The 18,777-nt window shown below is 36.5% G+C and overlaps 2 protein-coding genes and 1 long non-coding RNA gene across 3 annotated transcripts; 1 reads left to right on the top strand and 2 right to left on the bottom strand.

Annotated features, from left to right (window-relative positions):
- Nucleotides 1-477: 477 nt before the first annotated feature.
- On the bottom strand, nucleotides 478-6,034 carry LOC137718462 (protein RAE1). The gene is made up of 12 exons (XM_088698124.1): nucleotides 5,718-6,034; nucleotides 5,517-5,590; nucleotides 5,309-5,395; nucleotides 4,995-5,072; nucleotides 3,978-4,168; nucleotides 3,687-3,828; nucleotides 3,281-3,361; nucleotides 2,647-2,775; nucleotides 1,834-1,911; nucleotides 1,583-1,654; nucleotides 892-972; nucleotides 478-802 (listed from the first exon to the last, which is right to left on the bottom strand). Exons 2-12 carry the CDS (start codon nucleotides 5,571-5,573, stop codon nucleotides 755-757), a joined length of 1,044 nt encoding a protein of 347 aa, XP_088554250.1. The 5' UTR covers nucleotides 5,574-5,590; nucleotides 5,718-6,034; the 3' UTR covers nucleotides 478-754.
- A 9,342-nt stretch (nucleotides 6,035-15,376) lies between these two features.
- LOC137718618 (aminotransferase ALD1, chloroplastic) lies at nucleotides 15,377-18,462 on the top strand. The gene is made up of 9 exons (XM_068458166.2): nucleotides 15,377-15,525; nucleotides 15,635-15,660; nucleotides 15,810-15,877; nucleotides 16,354-16,470; nucleotides 16,603-16,665; nucleotides 16,896-17,000; nucleotides 17,116-17,166; nucleotides 17,272-17,802; nucleotides 17,883-18,462. The coding sequence occupies exons 1-9, from the start codon at nucleotides 15,446-15,448 to the stop codon at nucleotides 18,174-18,176; spliced, it is 1,335 nt and encodes a 444-aa protein (XP_068314267.2). The 5' UTR covers nucleotides 15,377-15,445; the 3' UTR covers nucleotides 18,177-18,462.
- Nucleotides 17,028-18,712, bottom strand: LOC148694589 (uncharacterized). The gene is made up of 2 exons (XR_015965482.1): nucleotides 18,653-18,712; nucleotides 17,028-17,808 (listed from the first exon to the last, which is right to left on the bottom strand). It is a non-coding gene; the product is annotated as an uncharacterized LOC148694589 (long non-coding RNA).
- Nucleotides 18,713-18,777: the final 65 nt, after the last annotated feature.

The following is an 18,777-nucleotide window of genomic DNA, read 5'->3' on the forward strand; positions in this document are numbered from 1 at the left end:
CATTGTTGAAACATTAGAAGTGGTCCCCACACTATTTGGTTTAATTTTTTATGTGAATGATGTATAAAATTAAATTTCAACTGATAAAAAAATCCAACTCAATAGGTTTGATTTTTCTTCCAAAAATAAACCGAACCGACCGGAAAAGACAATTACCAGTGGATGAACCGTACTCAGTTGTTTGAGTCTGGGTTTGGTTTCTCTAAATAGCATGCGCGTGGGTTCGGTGTTTAATGGGTCTCTTCTTGTATTTCTAAAATCAATTAAAGCATTTTACTTTAATAACGAGTTCGATATCAATTTATCTTCTACCTAAATAAATATCGTTGTATTTAAGAAAGAAACTAATTTTAGTTTTAAAAATGACTGTTAATATTTAACCGTAACCACTAGCAATTGAAGTAGTTAAGTTTAGGAACAGTTTAGGAACGACGTCGAGTAAATGCCTAATTTAGAACATGTAAGATCGCATCTGAATAACAAGAAACCTCAAGCTCATTGAAATTTTAGCAAAGAAATTTATATGTTTTGAATTCTCGGCACAACGGAACAAGAACAAGATCGTGTCGACAACCCAGCCGCCTCTTCGGAGATGGCAACTCAAAATAGCACCAGAACAACAATCTTCCTATCTAAACTAGACAATTATCTTCCCATCTAAACTAGACATACAGAATGCCGCCTTGATCACACACACGTTTGCCAACTAAAAAACGTCGTATGCACAAAATAGCCCATACCCGACACGACAGCTTCACCGTTTTCCAGCGTTGATTCTTGGCTTGCCTTTAACCTCGGCTTCCTGCAGCCACAAAAAGGGTAACAATGCAGTTTGAGTATTTCCAGGCCTTCATCAACAAAATTACTGGAAACGTACGGTCAGAGACATACCTGGGGCACGTGGAGGTAAATGTAGTTCTTTGCGGTAGCAGGATTATGATTTTCAGCGCCCTTGCTCCAATCATAGCAAACCTAGAAACATACGTCGGAAAGGATCTTCAGTAAAATATTTAAAAATTATGAGAGTAAAATATAAGGAATTTGCGCAACCAGTTTTCGAGTCGAATTGGCTCTCAAGGATTAGAACCATAAACCAGCAGTCACTTGAATACAGAAAGACACAACTACAACGGCACAAGACCACAAATAACGATGGCAAGCCATGCAGTATAATCTCGACAGAAACAATAGTGAAAGACAAGCAAGTCTACAGAGCGAAAGGTTCATTGGAGGTATAATCAAAATTGCATGAAGGTTGTCATCATTGCAAGAAGTACAATAAAAATGCATACGCAAAGGTATTGCCTGAAGTTGCAGTGGATACAACCTACTTCTACCACTTTATACCAGTTGAAGAGCACAACTTCTATGGATGTATACAACTTCTATGGATGTATACAACTTCCAGACTCCATTCATTTCCGACCCAGATTTAAAAGAGGAAAACCAGAAAAGTATGAATGGTATTTTCCTTTTTCTAAACAAGTTGTACACCATGAGTCAGTCCCATGAAAGTTTGAACGACAAACCTCAGACACAGAACCCTCATATTAGTTGCAAAATCACAAAGAAAGAGACTTACTGCGTATGCAAATATGGAACCATCATTGTTGAAAGCACTGCAAGGTATAGGTTGACTGCACCTCGCCATTGCCTGAAAAAATCAGAAAACCCTCTATTAGACACTTGTACGCGTACAAAACAAATTATCAGTAACCAAATATATCACCAGATTAGCGGTAACTTGAACTGATCAGAACCCAACAGTCAAGATGCTCATAGTTTAAGCATAATACAAAAACAAAAGCAGTAGAAAATAGATGTGGAAGAAACCTTTAGTCTCTGTTTGCTATCCTTATCCCAAAAATTGAAAGAACCGTCAGAACCAGCGGTAGCAAATGTGTGATGGACCTGATCGAGGAACACAAAATAAGCTCTAATGTTTGACAAATAATAGAAAACCAAAAATGAAGCCTCAGAATTTATCCAACATCTCACTCAACAACCTAACAATAACCATAATGAACAGACTGAATGTTGTATAAACTAGTTGGATGGAAACTGTCAAATAATTAGGCATTCCAAATATTGATTCTGAAGTAAACTCATTCCTAAAAGAAGACAAATTCGAACATGAAGTAAGATTTAACTTGACCAAAGCTGCTATTCAGACAAAATAATCCAGTAAACATAGCTATGTAACTTTACAGATTCTCATACACTATGACAATCCAACAACCAATTTAATCCAGTACGTGATATAAAAGATAACTTCAAAACAAAAGAAAAATAGTAATTCAAGGTTTATTTAGAAACATTTTTGCTTTTTATCTTTCAGAATTGAAGAGAGTGAAAAGAAACAGGAAAAAGGAAAGAGCAAGATGAGACATTACAGAGGTGAAGAAGAATGCATGTAGCGAAAACCATAAACATTTCACTTCAAAATGTTTTGACTTTTGAGTTTCAAACTCTAATGTATTTATATCTCCTTCACCCCATCATCTCTCCTCTTAATGTCCTTTCCTTTTTCTTATCTATCTTAAATTTTAAAACAAGAATATAAACAACCTAAAATAAATACGTTGGACCCTCAATACACCGTCCAGACATGATTACAAACAAAGGAAAAAGATAAAGGAATCTTACAGGATGGAAGTTCAGAGAGTTGACTGAGTATATCTCATTGCCCTCTCTATGGCACTTGAAGGTAAAGTTTTTACCTTGTAGTCCATCATCCAGATGATGTACACCAACCCTCCCTTCAATAGAACCAACCTGGTCGGAGAATAATGTCAGAATCATAATTAATATAATTCAATAATTATTCAGACAAGATAAATAGGTTATGAAACAAAAGAATAAAAAGAGAGTATGACTGACCCTATGTCCTGTTCAATAATCACTATAGTTAAAACAGAAAGTACAATGGCAAATGGTAGAACTGATGGCAAAGTGGTATATCAGTTATGAGTCTTATGACCAATGATATCAACATCAAATTTTCAAAAAGGCTATAATACATTTGAGCAAATAAATTACACAATCTCCCCTGTGCTTTAGTGGAAGCACGAAAACACCCATCTCATAGTGAAAAATTATAGCACTATAATCCAAGTCAAAAAATTTTAAATTAACTTGTCAGCGCTCATAATTTTCATGGTTTCCGCCTCCCCTAGATAACTAAGAGAACAACCATACTTTCAGAGAGAAACCAAATAGAAAACTACAAGGACAAAAAAATAAGTAAAGAACAATTTTGAAGGGAAGATCAAATACTTACCAAGAATCCTTGCTGATCAGGAAATGCAGCAACACACCTTGTTTGATACTTTAGGGGTGAAACAATTCTCTTGAATTCTGTCTGTTGGTAATTGGAAATAATTGAAATCAGAAGCAAAAAATAGCATGTCAATGAAGGTGACCCAGTCAAATATTAGAATCTTTTAGATAACAAATCCCAAATCCATTGACTGGACTTGAAAACTTAAAAAAGAACAAGAAGCTTATCCTCAGGGTACCGCAAAAAATAATTAAAAGCCTAGACAAATGTTAATTTTGGAAACTAGGAGTCTAGGAGTAAACAAAGTTACTGAAGAACTAAGCTGCTTTAATTTGTCAATGTATTCTTGTTGCATCAAATTGATAAAAGAAATGCTATCTGATAACCCTTACATATAAAATGATACCTGTGGGTTTTGCAAGTTAAAAACAATCAGATTTCTGTCTGCAGTGCCAACAACCATTAGAGGGTATCTCACTGATAGAGTGTAGCAGCGCTCAGGTAGAGGTTGGGTATGGATTGGAGTTTGCTGCCTCAGATCCCAATACCTGAATATGGGTAGCAAAGGTCATACATTAAAAGAAGAAGAAAAAAACTTCTTTAAGAAATTAATTTTAACAAGAACCCCACTAAAATTTCTGGTATACAAATTCAGATAGCTCAAACTAGATAAAAACAACGGGTATGTTTAAATTACTTCAAAGTCTTGTCCCAGCTTCCTGTGACTAAGTAGTTCATCTCTGGGATCCATGCAATCTCTTTTATGGGTGCTTCATGCATGGCAACGGTCACTGGTTGGTTACCAGCCAAAGGCCACATCTTAACTTGCTTGTCGCACCCTCCAGAGAACACTGTTGATCCATCATCCTTCCAGGTTGAGCACAAAACCTATATAGATAGACATGCATCACTCCAAGTTATATCACAAAATTTCTACATTGATCTAATGTGGTCTCAAATTAAATGCACATGCTTGTGCATGTACAAACATATGTATTTATCGATAAATCTTTGAAATAGTGGTGATCCTTACTCTAAGGACTTTATCTTTTTAAATCAGATCGTATAATAACAGTACAAAAATTACTTGCTTAAAATCAACAACATATAACAATTGTAAAGCAATTGACCTTGACATCTTCATTGCAGAGACATGTCTCAGACGTCCCATAATTACAATTCCATAATTTGACCTTCTACACAGAGATTGCACTGTTTTTTACCTAAACAAAATTTTGAGTCCAATTGTAACCTTAAAAAAAATTTGCAACCAATGTATATCTCCCTGTTTTTTTATATTTAGTATCACATAAAACTACTCTTATCTCAATTCCTGAGTAATACATCTGGAAACAAACAGCAATACTTTTGTTTGTTTTGTATTCAACCAGAATAACCCTAAGTCACTATGAAGATCAGAAGTTAAGGATCATATCAGAGGGCCATGGCCAGATGTAAACTCCCCTAACTCTGCCAGTGGAGCAGACAAAAGTTCCAAGTTCGAATTCCACAAGTAAAGGCAGGCCATCTAGCATTTATAACCTCAACAGGTATTTCTAATTCATACCCTAGTTATAATTTAAAACTATAGTTGATACATTGTTGTGTACATATCCATAATTCCACAAGATGTTGGAATTCAAACTCGCGAAACAAAATAAGTTGACTACCGAACTAGTTTCATGTAATATGGAGAGAATGAGAGAGACGATACCGGTTGGTCATGCGATATGGATGCCTTGGGCACACTAGCAAGATTTTGTCCACTCTGGTGTATCTCCCAGCATCGTACCTAAACACGGGCATACCAGCAGTCATTACTTAATAGTTAATCCTACCAATAAACTGTTAGTTTGGTTGCAAAGATAAGACAAGAAATTGTAAAATTCAATCCAATGCCCAACGGTGTATCTACATAAGCAATAAGCATAAGCATAGTGTAGTCTGATGACAGAAATCCAATCAAATCCTATAGAAAAAAAACTTTCTCAGCAACCAAACAGAATGTAAGGCCACATACACACATACCTGGTTATCCCAGGAGGTGGCGACCAGAATGTTACTCTTGGGACTGAAGCTTAGGCTCGATATCGAGTCGTTCGGTGGAGGGGTGACCTAAAATATTAAAAATTAAAAGAAAAAGGAAACTAAATTAACGAAGAAAATCCAAAAAAATCAAAACAAAAAGCAAAATCGAAGAACAACTGCAGAATAACTGCAAGTGAATCGAATTCACCTCAAAGGACTTGTTCGGATTCGTATTCTGATTCGAAGCAGCCATGAAATTCGACATTGAACTCGCACTCAGAACTGTAAAGTGAAAATTGCATATCCAAATCTCAAAATTAAAAAAAAAATATTATTGTAAATAAAGAAATTAGCGAGCATTCATCAGAGAAGTACAACTGTAAAACCCTAACCCTAGAGAGAGAGATACCGTTAGCTGAAGGAGGAGAGAGGAGAGGAAACTGAGCGGAATATGTGAGAAGAAGACTGAGCCTTGAAACTTTGGTCCAAGAGGAAAAAGGAGATGAGTAATTATATATAAACACGGTCGTGGATTTTACGCACGGAGCTCTTCCACAAAGCTCATCGAATTAACTGATCCGAGCATTTGAAATTTTATTCAATAACTAAAAATTATTATAGTTTTTAAGAAGTCAAAACAGATGGACCATTGGATAAAATTTTAAAGGCTTGATCACTTGATCCGGAAAGGATCTCTTCTCCGCATGGCGTAGGTCTTCAGCACTCACAGATGTTATGGCGGTTGTATTTTCTTTTAATACTCATAGTGTATACGTATTTGTACGTAACACCCTTGTTTTTTTGTGACAAAAATGATATTTTTTAATTTCACAAAATATTTTTTTAATACACGCGTGACTTTCTCGCCTCACTTTGCATGTCAAAAGTCCGTCCCATTTTCTGTAAGTCAAACCTGCCTTATTTTGCGTGACATAGTTCACCTCGTTCTGCATGACCTGAGTCCGTCTCGTTTTGCATGCGTCGAGCCTGCCTAATCCTCATGTTTTTTGACAAAAAATGCAAAGTTTTTTATTTTCGCAAAATATTTTTCTTAAGCATTAAAGTTAAAACATTTTAAGGAATTTGGAAGCAATTTTACGGTTTATTGAGCAATAAATGTATATTTAGTAGAATATTTAAGCCGAAAACTACAAAAATAAGTGAAAAATATAGTAGTGAGGCCTAGAACATTGTCAAATGGAGTTCTTTGCACTCAAGAATCTCAACGGAAAGTCTCACCTTAATTTTCAAAACTTCACAGTGAGGCAAATGTGAAAATAAAAAAATTGAACGGTGATTTACAATGCGAATTTGCAAAACCAATTGAAAACTATGAGTGTTAATCCACGTTTTTTTTGTAAAAAAATGCAAATTTTTATTTTCTCGAAATATTTTTTGTAACACTAGGGAAATCTTTATAATGTATATGGAAGTGGATTTACAATTTATTGAGCAACAAGTATATATTTAGTAGAATATTTAAGCCTAAAAGGAATAAAATAAGTGAAAAATTTAGAGATGTTAGAATGTATAGTTAGTGTATATTTATTAACTTTTTTTTTTAACTAGAGATGTTAAAATCACCTATAGGTGCGGCTTAAACAAAAAAATAGCAAAATTTTGTTTTGTTAAATAGTCTTTCATCACTTTTGGTTGACAAAGAGGGTTCTATTAATATGTGGTTCAGATTTAGATAAAAGAAAAATTAGCAAAAAGAAAACAAAATTCAAATATCTTTAAATTTAGGTTTTAAATCATTGATTACAAGTGTTTAAATACGAATTATAATAGATTTTGTACGGAAAAATATATTTTGAAGAACATGAATACAATAGTTTGTCGTAGTGGTAAGAGAAAGAAAAGAAAAATTAACAAAAATTTAAGGCATTTTTGTAAATTTTTGTTAATTTTTCTTTTCTTTCTCTTACCACTACGACAAACGATCGTATTCATGTTCTTCAAAATATATTTTCTCATGCGTGGAGCCCGACTCATTTTTTGACCACCCGGGAGTTCGCCTCGTTCTACGTGCATAGAGCCTATCTCGTCTTGTGTGACTGGGTTCGCCTCGTTCTACTTGTGAGGTGTCCGCAACGTTCTGCCTGCTAGAAGCCCGCCTTTTTTTGCGTCCACAGAGCCCGCAACCTTTTGGCGTGAATGAAGCAAGCATCATTTTCCATGTGCACCTCGATTTGTGCGTCGTATCTCGCCTCGTTTTTTGTACCGAAGCTTACCTCGTTTTGTGTGCCAGAAGCTTGCTTTATTTTCTGTGAGCCGAGCCTGCCTTGTTTTGCGCTCCATGGTTTACCTCGTTCTACGTGACTTGAGTCTGTCTCATTTTGTGTGCATTAAGCCTGCCTAATACCCATGTTTTTTGACAAAATTGTAAATTTTTTATTTTTGCAAAATATTTTTCATGAGCATTAAGTTAAACTTTTGAAGGAATTTGGAAGTTGTTTTACGGTTTATTGAGCAACAAATGTATATTTAGTAGAATATTTAAGCTGAAAACTAAAAAAAAATAAGTGAAAATATAGTGAGGCCCATAACATTGTGAAATGGGGTTCTTTGCGCTCAAGAATCTCAACTAAAAATCATACCTTAATTTTCAAAACTTCACAGTGAGGCGAAGGTGAAAAAAAAAAAAGATTGAACGGTGAATATTTAAGCCCAAAAGTAATGAAATAAGTGAAAAATATAATGATGTTAAAATGTATATTCAGTGAATATTTTTTATTTATTTTTAATTAGAGATGTTAAAATCACTTGTAGGTGAGGCTTAAACATAAAATAGCGGAACTTTGTTTTGTTAAACAGTCTTTCACCTTTTTTGGTTGACAAAGAGAGTTATATTAATATTTAATTCAGATTTAGATAAAAGGAAAATTAGCAAAAAGAAAAAAAAAAGGTTCAAATATTTATAAATTTAGATTTTAAATCTTTGATTACAAGTGTTTAAATACGAATTAAAATAAATTTTGCACGGCAAAAAATATTTGAAGAACATGAAGACAAAAGTTTGTTGTAGTGATAAAAGGAATAAAATGATGATTCAAATTATTGGGGTGCCAGAAAGTCAAGTTTGACGTTTTGGCACCCTAAGAATTTGAATCATTTTTGTACATTTTTGTTAATTTTTCTTTTATTTCTCTTACCACTATAACAAACTATCGTATTTATGTTCTTCAAAATATATTTTTTTGTGTGTGGAGCCTAACTCGTTTTCTGACCACCCAAGAGTTCACCTCATTCTGCATGCGCAAGCATGTCTCGCCGTGTATGCCTGGGTTCGCCTCGTTCAGCATGTGAGGTGTCTGCAATGTTTTGCCTGCCAGAAGCTCGCCCTTTTTTATGTCCACCGAGCCTGCATCCTTTTGGCATGCACAGAACAAGCCTTGTTTTCCGTGCGCACCTCTATTTTTGCGTTGTATCCCGCCTCGTTTTCTTTGTGCGGACTCTGTTTTCTATGAGCTGAGCCCACCTTGTTTTACGCACCATGGTGTACCTCATTCTGTGTGACCTTACTCCACTTCATTTTGCGTGCGTCAAGCATGCCTAACGCCTATGTTTTGTTTACAAAAATGTAGTTATTTTCGAAAAATATTTTTCATGAGCATTAAGTTAAACTTTTTAAGTAATTTGGAAGATGTGTTACGGTTTATTGAGCAACAAATGTATATTTAGTAGAATACTTAAGCCGAAAACTAAAATATAAGTGAAAAATATAGTAGTGAGGCCTAGAATTTTTTTTTGGCGTGACTTTCTGGCACTTTCAAGAAATTGAAACATTTTTTTTTCAAACGTTTTTGTTCATTTTTCTTTTATTTCTCTTACCAATACAGAAAATCACGCGCGACATTTTACCAACCAAAATGGCTTCACACATCCAACAAATTTTGTCTGACTTCGAGCATAGTTCACAATTTATCTTGACCTGTCACAAACTGTCTCGGCCACTTCGAGCTCTCATTTGTTCCATCTTGATCTTTCAAGAACGGTTCAACCAATACATGCTTGTTGCGACCCGTTCTCAAAAGATCAAGAAATGGATTATAAAAAAAAAAAAATCACCAAAAATACATTTTGTAGAATATGAAGATTATAATTTGGTGTTAGGGTAAGAGAAAAAGAGAAGTTTAACAAAAAAAATTAAAATAAATAAAATTGATGGTCTAGGTGTCACATCCCCGCCTGTGGCGACCACTTTCCGAGCCCGCTCTACCACCGTAACACGATATTGTCTGCTTTGGGCTTACCATTCCCTCACGGTTTTGTTTTTGGGAACTCACGAGCAACTTCCCAGTGGGTCACCCATCATGGGATTGCTCTAGCCCCCTTCTCGCTTAACTTTGGAGTTCCTACAGAACCCGAAGCCAGTGAGCTCCCAAAAGGCCTCGTGCTAGGTAGGGATGGGAATATACATACAAGGCTCACTCCCCTGGGCGATGTGAGATGTCACAATCCACCCCCCTTAGGGGCCCGATGTCCTCGTCGGCACATCCCGGCCTGGGGGGACCACTTCCCAGGCCCGCTCTACCACCGTAGCACAATATTGTCCGCTTTGGGCTTACCATTCCCTCACGATTTTGTTTTTGGGAACTCACGAGCAACTTCCCAGTGGGTCACCCATCATGGGATTGCTCTAGCCCTCTTCTCGCTTAACTTGGGAGTTCCTACGGAACTCGAAACCAGTGAGCTCCCAAAAGGCCTCGTGCTAGGTAGGAATGAGAATATACATATAAGGCTCACTCTCCTGGGCGATGTGGGATGTCACACTAGGCGCAAGAAAATGCAGTAGAAGAAGTGGAGGCCTATGAGGTTTAGGGTTTATGAGCGTGTGAATAGTAGAACATGAATAGTAATAAGTGAATAGAAGGGGAATGCAAAAATAACACCCTAAGTTGGGCACATTTCAGCGTCCGGCGCACTCGAATGTTTTTAACCTCACCTCGTTTTGTGTCCCAGAAGACCACCCGATTTTTTGTGTGCAGGCTCGCCTCGTTTTGCATGCCAATGTTTCCTTGTTTTGTGTGAGCTGAGTATGCTTCCGCCTCGTTTTACATGTGAGGAGATCATCTTGTTTTACGTGTCAGAATACTATCCTGATTTTGTGTTCAGCTAGCCTCGGTTTGCGTGACGTATCCGGCCTCTTTTTTCGTGAGTAGAGCTCGACTCGTTTTCTGAGCACCCGAGAGTTCACCTCTTCCTGCTTACACAAAGCCCACCTCGTCTTGTGTGCGTGGATTCGCCTCACTCTGTATGTGAGGATTTTGTATCATTTCGCTTGCTAGAAGCCTGCCCCTTCCATGTGGCCCGCATCGTTTTAGTGCGCACAAAGCCATCCTCGTTTCCTGTGTGCAGGGCTGGCCTCAATTTGTGTGATGTATAACGCCTCATTTTTCGTGCGTGGAGCTTGCCTCGTTTTGCATGCTAGAAGGTTTTATGTGAGTTACTTGCATCCACTACTAGAAGGAATTGCCTCACTACGCCCTGTTTTCTATGAGCTGAGCCCTCCTTATTTTGCGTGTCATGGTTCGTTTCGTTCTTTGTGAGCTGAGTCTAGCTCGTTTTGCATGCTCGAGCCCGCCTAACATCTATGTTTTTGACAGAAATGGAATTTTTTATTTTTGCAAAATATTCTTCCTAAGCATTAAGTTAAACTTTTTAAGGAATTTGGAAGCAGTTTTATGATTTATTGAGTAATAAATGTATATTTAGTAGAATATCTTAGTCGAAAACTAAAAAAATAAGTGAAAAGTATAGTAGTGAGACCCAAAACACTGTCAAATGGGGTTCTACACTCAGGAATCTCATGGAAAACCTCATCTTAATTTTCAAAACTTGACAGTGAGACTAAGATAAAAATAAATCAATTGAGTGGAGAAGTTCATAATTCATTACACTTATGGATGTGACTATAATATGAAGGCAATATGTTCGATAAGCTCTTACATACTTTTATGTGCAGTATCTATGGAGAAGAATGATGAAACTTTTATATCTGACAGTTTGATTTACTGCCCAATACGTGTCTTTAGTTTTCAAGAAACGAGAACTTTCAGCTCTTTAATGTCTTGTTTTGATTTTCTGATATCAAGGTGAACTAACAGCTAGTTAGTTCACTTGATGGTTTACTGCTTATTCAGTTTCCAAGGTGACCTAAAGAAATTTGCCCCTGCTTATTCAATCATTTCACTTGATGATCCAATACAAAAATGATAACACATGCTTTCTCCTTACTACGCTTTGAATTATATAGTGATTGATTCGAAATTGGGCTTCGAAAATAAATATTCAACATAAATAAATAAAAATAATTATGTTTAATTCGGTTTGATTTGGTCAAAAATAAATATTCAACATAAATAAATAAATAAAAGTAATTATGTTTAGTTCGGTTCGGTTTTTTCGATTTCGATTCAGTGTTCGGATCCTTTTTTTTTAGTTTTCGATTTTTTCACCCTAGCCCCTACCTGTAATACCCTTACTAAATAAAAAAAAAAAGTTTTAACGAAACACTTTTGGTACTGTTCATTTTTAAAGAAAAATCACATTTTTACTTTTTCTTGATACTATTCACTATACTTTTATTTGTCATTTTTCATTAAAACTAAAATTTTTTTTTAAGACTTTTTGTTAGTTTTCTCAAGTAAAAAGTGCGGGGAGAATCAGGCAAACAAAGACATTCCGTCACTAGTTTTACTCTCTCGATCAACATGGGCCCAAGTCTATGGGCCGAGCTGGACTTTGGTCTCTTGGGCTTGGCCGGGTAGTCTTTGCCCACTTTCACGTCAAAAGGCAAAAGAAGTGGGAACCAAGGGCCACAAAATAATGAGACAAAGTAGACTGGTCCGAACTACTTCTCCGGGCCGAGAAAACCCAATTGCTACGTCGGGTTGGATAGCTCTCTAAACTAGGCCCAACAAATGGGTCATGTTTGTAGTATTTGTATGTGTGTCTTACCCGTCTCGTGTTAAATCCGTTATCTTAACGGGTTCTTAACATGTGACCTAATAACCCAAATCGTCAACAAGTTATGTTGTTTTGTGTCGGGTTAACTGGTCTTACAATGCAATGCCTAATGTCTAAATAGGTGACCCGTTAATGACACGAAACGTTATCGAGTTCCTAACAGGTGATCCGATAACAACACAAAATGTTAACGGGTTCTTACTGGATTATCCGATAACGACCCGACTCGTTAACAGGTTAATCTGAAACTCTTATTTTCGTATCAGATTAACGAGTCGTATAAAAAATTGATAGGCTTACTCTATACTTCTTTTTCATCCCCCGATCTTAAGAAGATTGAAATTGATAACTTATTTTAATCTTTCTCTTTTCTCTAAGTTGACCACAAAGTTTCAGTTTTTTTTTTCTTCAACATATCATTAAAATATTAAATTATCCATTTTTACCTGATCCTCGATAATAAACGAGGCCAAAGAGAATCTTCAACCGGAAAATGGAGACAAGTTGGTTCATATCCAACACAAGAAGGAGATCAAATTCATTGGCTTGCTCTCTAAGTATACCTATTAATGTGGAAGGATTATATTAAATTAAAATAATGAAACTTTAATTGAATAATTCTTTTTGTAGTTGATGCTGCTTTGTTTAAAATAGTACAAATGATATATATTTGTCCCCATGCAAGAACAAAGGCAACTAAGGCCTACTGAGAGCAGCTGTGGGCAATGAAATTTTGTGGAAAGTTAAAAATTGTGATGCTTACAAAAGGGGCAGATAAACTATTTGCCATAATATTCATTCTCCTTGAACTGATCGGTTTTTCAAATAATTTTGTATAATAATAAGCGATAACTATGAGAAAAATGGCAACATGTTGACGTAATGAAATTTGAGAACAAAACAAGGTGATGAAATTATAGAAGATATTCTATTATCATAAAAATAAAAAAAAAGATTTTCACGTATGACTAGAGGTTAAGATCGCCCCACTAAAATATGATCCGTCCCCGTCCCATGCCTATTTGATTTCATTAATTTTAGTTGTTTGGTTAGTTGGAAAATCTCATTACATTTTCGAATCCTTCCTTCCATTTCATAACCGATACGAGACCAAGTCGTTTTCAATGCATTTAATTTCCTCCTATTCCGCATGCAGTTGCAGCAGTTCGTATGGTGGGTTGATGCCCGTCCTAATTTATTATAATTTCGTGGAAAAAAAAAAAAATTAGACTTGTCAATTGTAGTAGGTGGATTGCAGATGGCGTTTATCGTATTAGTGGAAATCAATCATATTTATGCATATTGATAAAGATTTGATCCTTACAATTCATCTCTTTCTTAACTAAGAGTTTGTTTGAAAGTATTTTTAAAATGTCTGAAAGTGCTTTAGTAAAAAAGTTTTTCAGACCATTTCTTGGTAAAAATATAAGTGAATCTTAGAAAACACTCTAAGTGTTTCTGACAAGAAGCATATTAAATAACTAATGCTTCTTACATGAAACACTTCAAGTACTTTTAGAACCCAATTTTTTTTTTCTTTTCCAAAAACGTTTTCAAACGAACCTTAACTATTTAACCCATTTATGTTATCGCTCTATTAAAAACAAAATTGAAGTAGATGGGTTTTACTTCAAGCGACAATATGTCTTGATGCAGAGCACTCTTAAGGGTCAAGTGACAGTGAATTATTCCGGTCAATATTTGAGAACTGTGGCATATCGTATGCACCTGGCTATTACTTGCTTCACAATTTCTCGGAAAAACTGTGTATGTTTCTTGTGCGACTTTCGCATAAATTTGAATGGCATTAACTGGTACAGTTACGGAACGACGAATGAAGGCCGCCACGAGAAATTCACCCTATGTTCATATATGTCGATTATTCATATATACATATATACACGCATAGTGACGGTTTCAAGATTTGAACTTTAGGAGTTCCAGTATTAAATACAAGTTTTTTTATATAATAACAGAGCGTGAAGCGCGTGCAAAAAAAAAAAAAAATCATTTTATTCAGTCAAACCATGTTGCGCACATGTAAATAGATATCGGCATATGCAAACAATCTGATGAGTGATAAAGAGTGAATTTGTCGAGTGTTGTTATACTTAGTAAGCTTTACATTAAACATATAATAGGCACAAAAGGAATTTGTATCAAACATTTGGAGGGTCTTCAGAAGATCTTCACATGTATATTTTCCAGACTTCAGGTGGTCATGAGATCACCTTTCCCTATTTCCATCCGCCCTTGCACATGTGCGCACACCTATGTATGTATGTATGTATGTATATGTGCAAGTTTGTCTTTGTGATTTCTGATCAACCTGAACAAACATGTATATGACAGTACGTACGTATGTATGTATAGTAAAGAAGAAAACATGTACGTACGCTTTGACAGGCACTGAGAGTTTTCAAATTTCTTCATCTTCATCTTCATCTTCTCTTACATAAAAAGACAACTGATCAACGTAAGCATCAAGGAAAGAACCTCAAATGCAGTTTCCATGCATTATACAGGTCAATTTCCATATGGTCACTGCAGAAAGTTGTGGAATAACAGGAATTTAGGTGGTTGGTGGTGTGGAAAATAGATTTTGTATTGTTATGTTATAATATGTACAACAACAACAACCAACCTTATTACACAAAGTGGGATCGGCTGTATTCATCCTAGAACGCCACTACAATTCGATTTTGCCCCATGTCTTCCCTTAACTCCAAGTACTCCGTATCTTTTCTTAAAGTCTCTTTCAAAGTCTTCCTAAATCTTCCTCTACTCCTTTTTGTCCTTGAGTCTCCGTCTCGTAACCCTATCTTCTAACCGCAACATCTGTAGATCTTCGGTTCACGTGTCCAAACCACCTTAATTGATTTTCTCTCCTTAATCCTATCTTATGTTATAATACATATTCACACACACATATATGTGTGGGCGTGAAAGAGTACGTACAAATATTGGATGATGTTGAAATGTGGTGTGAACCAATGGATCTCACATGTGATTGCTTATGAGAACTGTAGACTGCTGCAGACTCTCTTGCTCTGGTCACCTCCCTTGCCATATAAATATATGTCAAAATTTTAGATAGACTATGTTTCTGGTAAACGCATATTTTACTATAAGTTTGACTGGAGCAATCAGTAATCCAAATCCAAAATGTACAAGTTTCCTACAACTTTGACATCAATGTCCGCTGCCATGACATTGCAGCCTGTGATGAGAATTCAGGCCTGCAGGTGCACTGCTCTTTGAGCTTTTATCTGTCACTCACGTTTCTGCATTCACAAATACTTATGCTCCATTGTAACCTTTCTTTTGTTTGTCATTTTTTTTGTTATTACGCAGTTTCAAGATCGAAAAGGAGCGATTTGGTATGAACTTTACGATTTCTACACTACGCGATTATCTATTCCACACACACCTTGTATCATACTATGATTGTTCAATCTTTACATCTATCACAACTGTCAGACCGAAGTTTCAGAAACCTGATCACGAATATGAACTGCTGTAAAATCAGGTTGTCGTACGAAGGTACCTCGCAATGCAAACATGGAGAAGCTGCGGAATGGCTATTTGTTTCCTGAGGTGGTTTCATGTTATTTCATTCAGTCTTGTTAATTTTGGCAATTGGATTAGTTTCTAAATACACTAGTTTAGTGGTTAAAATTCTTTCGACACGGTCGATATTTTCTTAGAAATATAAAAACAAAAAATTAGACAAATATATGAAAAAAGAGTGAAGTCTAAATTTCATAAGATATCGGATACACTCTTAAATTTCAGCTAAAATCGACATATTTCGTATATATTTTCGACATATCGGTTAAGTATCGACAAACTATCATATGAGAATCCTTACAATTTCATTCTAAATGTCCACGTTTTTTAGCAATTTTCTATCATTTTTATCAAAGACAACCAGATATCGGTATCAATATATTCTTCGATATTTTCATAAATTTGCGTATCGTAATTCTACCAATACCGATATTTTAAACACTGCATCGGTCAGAATTTCATACTAACAATATACACACATGTATACGTATGTATAAATTTAGATTTCAAGGCTGGAGCTTGAACACATTGAGAAGTACCCGAATGCAAAGTTGATAAGCCTCGGAATCGGCGACACAACGGAACCGGTACCCCAAATCATCACGTCGACCATGGCTAATGTTAGTAATTTCCACTGAATCATACAGATTACAGAAGAAGAGGAGCAATAAGAAAAGAAAAGAAAAGAAAAGATTTGGGTGGACTTTATTTTCAATGTCTTAATATTTTAGGGGTTTTTGGTGTTTTTGCAGTATGCAAATGCCCTTTCCACCGCTGATGGCTATACAGGGTATGGACCTGAGCAAGGCCACAAGGTACTATACTAATACCCTAAACTGCTTGCTTGCATTCACCATTTTTTCTTTTGCTTTCCGGCCCCGGGCTCCGACCGTTGTTCTCTTGTCAGATTGTGAATCTCAAATATTGGTTACATGAGTTTTTACTAGAGTCAAATATAAGTCTAGCAAGAAAACGTTGCTCCTTTTTGTCTCACTCTATACATATATGTTTGCGCACGCGCTTGCTAATTACCTAAATTGTGTAGGCATTGCGGAAGGCAATTGTAAAAGCCTTCTATAAGGATCTGCAGATAAAAGACACAGAAGTTTTCGTATCCGATGGAGCGCAGTGTGACATTACTCGGCTTCAGGTACTCGATTACCATCTAAGTTCGGTGGATGAAAGCTCGTTATCATATTCCGTTCAACGCCAGAAGCAAAGGGCATTGCAGTAATACAAATTTATGAATTGTTTGTGTGTTACAGTTGCTGCTGGGTTCCAAAGTGACCATAGCCGTGCAGGATCCATCCTTTCCGGTAAGTTGTTATGTTAATCTTGTTCACAATCAACGAATGCGTAGTTGAATTATTCCGAAGGAAGAATGAACGAATGGTACCTGATCCGATACATGGCACTGGCAGGCTTACATCGACTCAAGTGTGATAATAGGTCAGGCTGGAGATCTTAAAGGCGATGGCGGGAGGTATGGGAGCATTGAGTACATGAACTGTGGACCCGAAAATAACTTCTTTCCCGACTTGGCAACCACTCCAAGAGCAGATGTTATCTTCTTCTGCTCTCCAAACAACCCCACTGGTCATGCAGCAACCAGGAAGCAATTGGAGCTTCTTGTCAAGTTTGCCAGGGACAATGGATCCATTATCATCTTCGACTCTGCTTATTCGTCTTATGTACAAGACGATCACTGCCCTCGTTCCATTTTTGAAATCCCTGGTTCTAGACAGGTCGCAATCGAAATATCATCATTCTCCAAGTTTGCTGGCTTCACCGGTGTCCGTCTAGGCTGGACAGTTGTGCCTGACGAGCTCTTATACTCGAATGGATTTCCTGTTATACATGACTTTAATCGCATTGTCTGCACTTGCTTCAATGGGGCGTCCAATGTTGCTCAAGCTGGTGGACTCGCCTGTCTTTCCTCGCAGGGCTTCAAGGTAAACCTTTATATATATAAAATAAATAAATAACTTCCAAACAAGGTACATGTCTGCAAATTCACATTTTGCGGTTTCAGGCTGTGAATTCTCTGGTTGACTACTACATGGAGAATGCAAATATACTGGGTGAAGCACTGGCTTCTGTTGGTTTACAAGTATACGGCGGTGCAAATGCTCCCTACATTTGGGTGCACTTTCCAGGCTCAATTTCTTGGGATGTATGCAAAGACATTCTTGAGGAAACACACATAATTACAGTGCCGGGATCTGGATTTGGTCCGTCAGGTGAAGGGTTCCTGAGACTTAGTGCTTTTGGCCACAGAGAGTGTATCCTAGAGGCCGCAGCTAGGCTTAAAACCCTATTTCTATAGGAATTAGGAACACCCTATTTCTCACTTCATCTATTCACAATCGGTATGCATGGCACCACTGGGATGGCTAGGCCCGCTAGATGTTCTACGTTACAACTTAGAGGCTTCATTTTATGAGAGGGAATAATTACTAAACCAATAATGATTCGTGGCACGGGCAACAAGTTGGATGAGAATGTGATTTATCATATTTTCTATCTAATGTTAATGTTATATATGTCGTTGAGAGTGTGTGTGGGCTTTTCTAAATATTAAGTTGCTTGGCTACAGTTACCCTTGAATTAAACAGTCTTGTCACAGAAGTAGAGCAATCAATCTCAAAGGAACGAGGCACATGGTTAAGCAAAACTTTGACAAAAATATTCATTACCTACTTTCGTACAAAAGAAACCGACCAATATGAACAACTAAAACCACATATATTGTTTCTCTAAGAAAATGTTACGAAGATTTGCTGACATGTTTATGTCACTCACCATTTTAATTACTGGCCACATCGCTTCAACTCACGATAAATGCCAGGGGATGAAGGTCTGCACCTCAAAATAAAGTAATTCTTAAATAACTTTACAATCTATGTCAGTAGAAATGCATCAACAAT

The sequence above is a fragment of the Pyrus communis genome, chromosome 8 (assembly GCF_041283825.1).
Source record: "Pyrus communis isolate YQ-2024b chromosome 8, ASM4128382v1, whole genome shotgun sequence".
NCBI lineage: Eukaryota > Viridiplantae > Streptophyta > Magnoliopsida > Rosales > Rosaceae > Pyrus > Pyrus communis.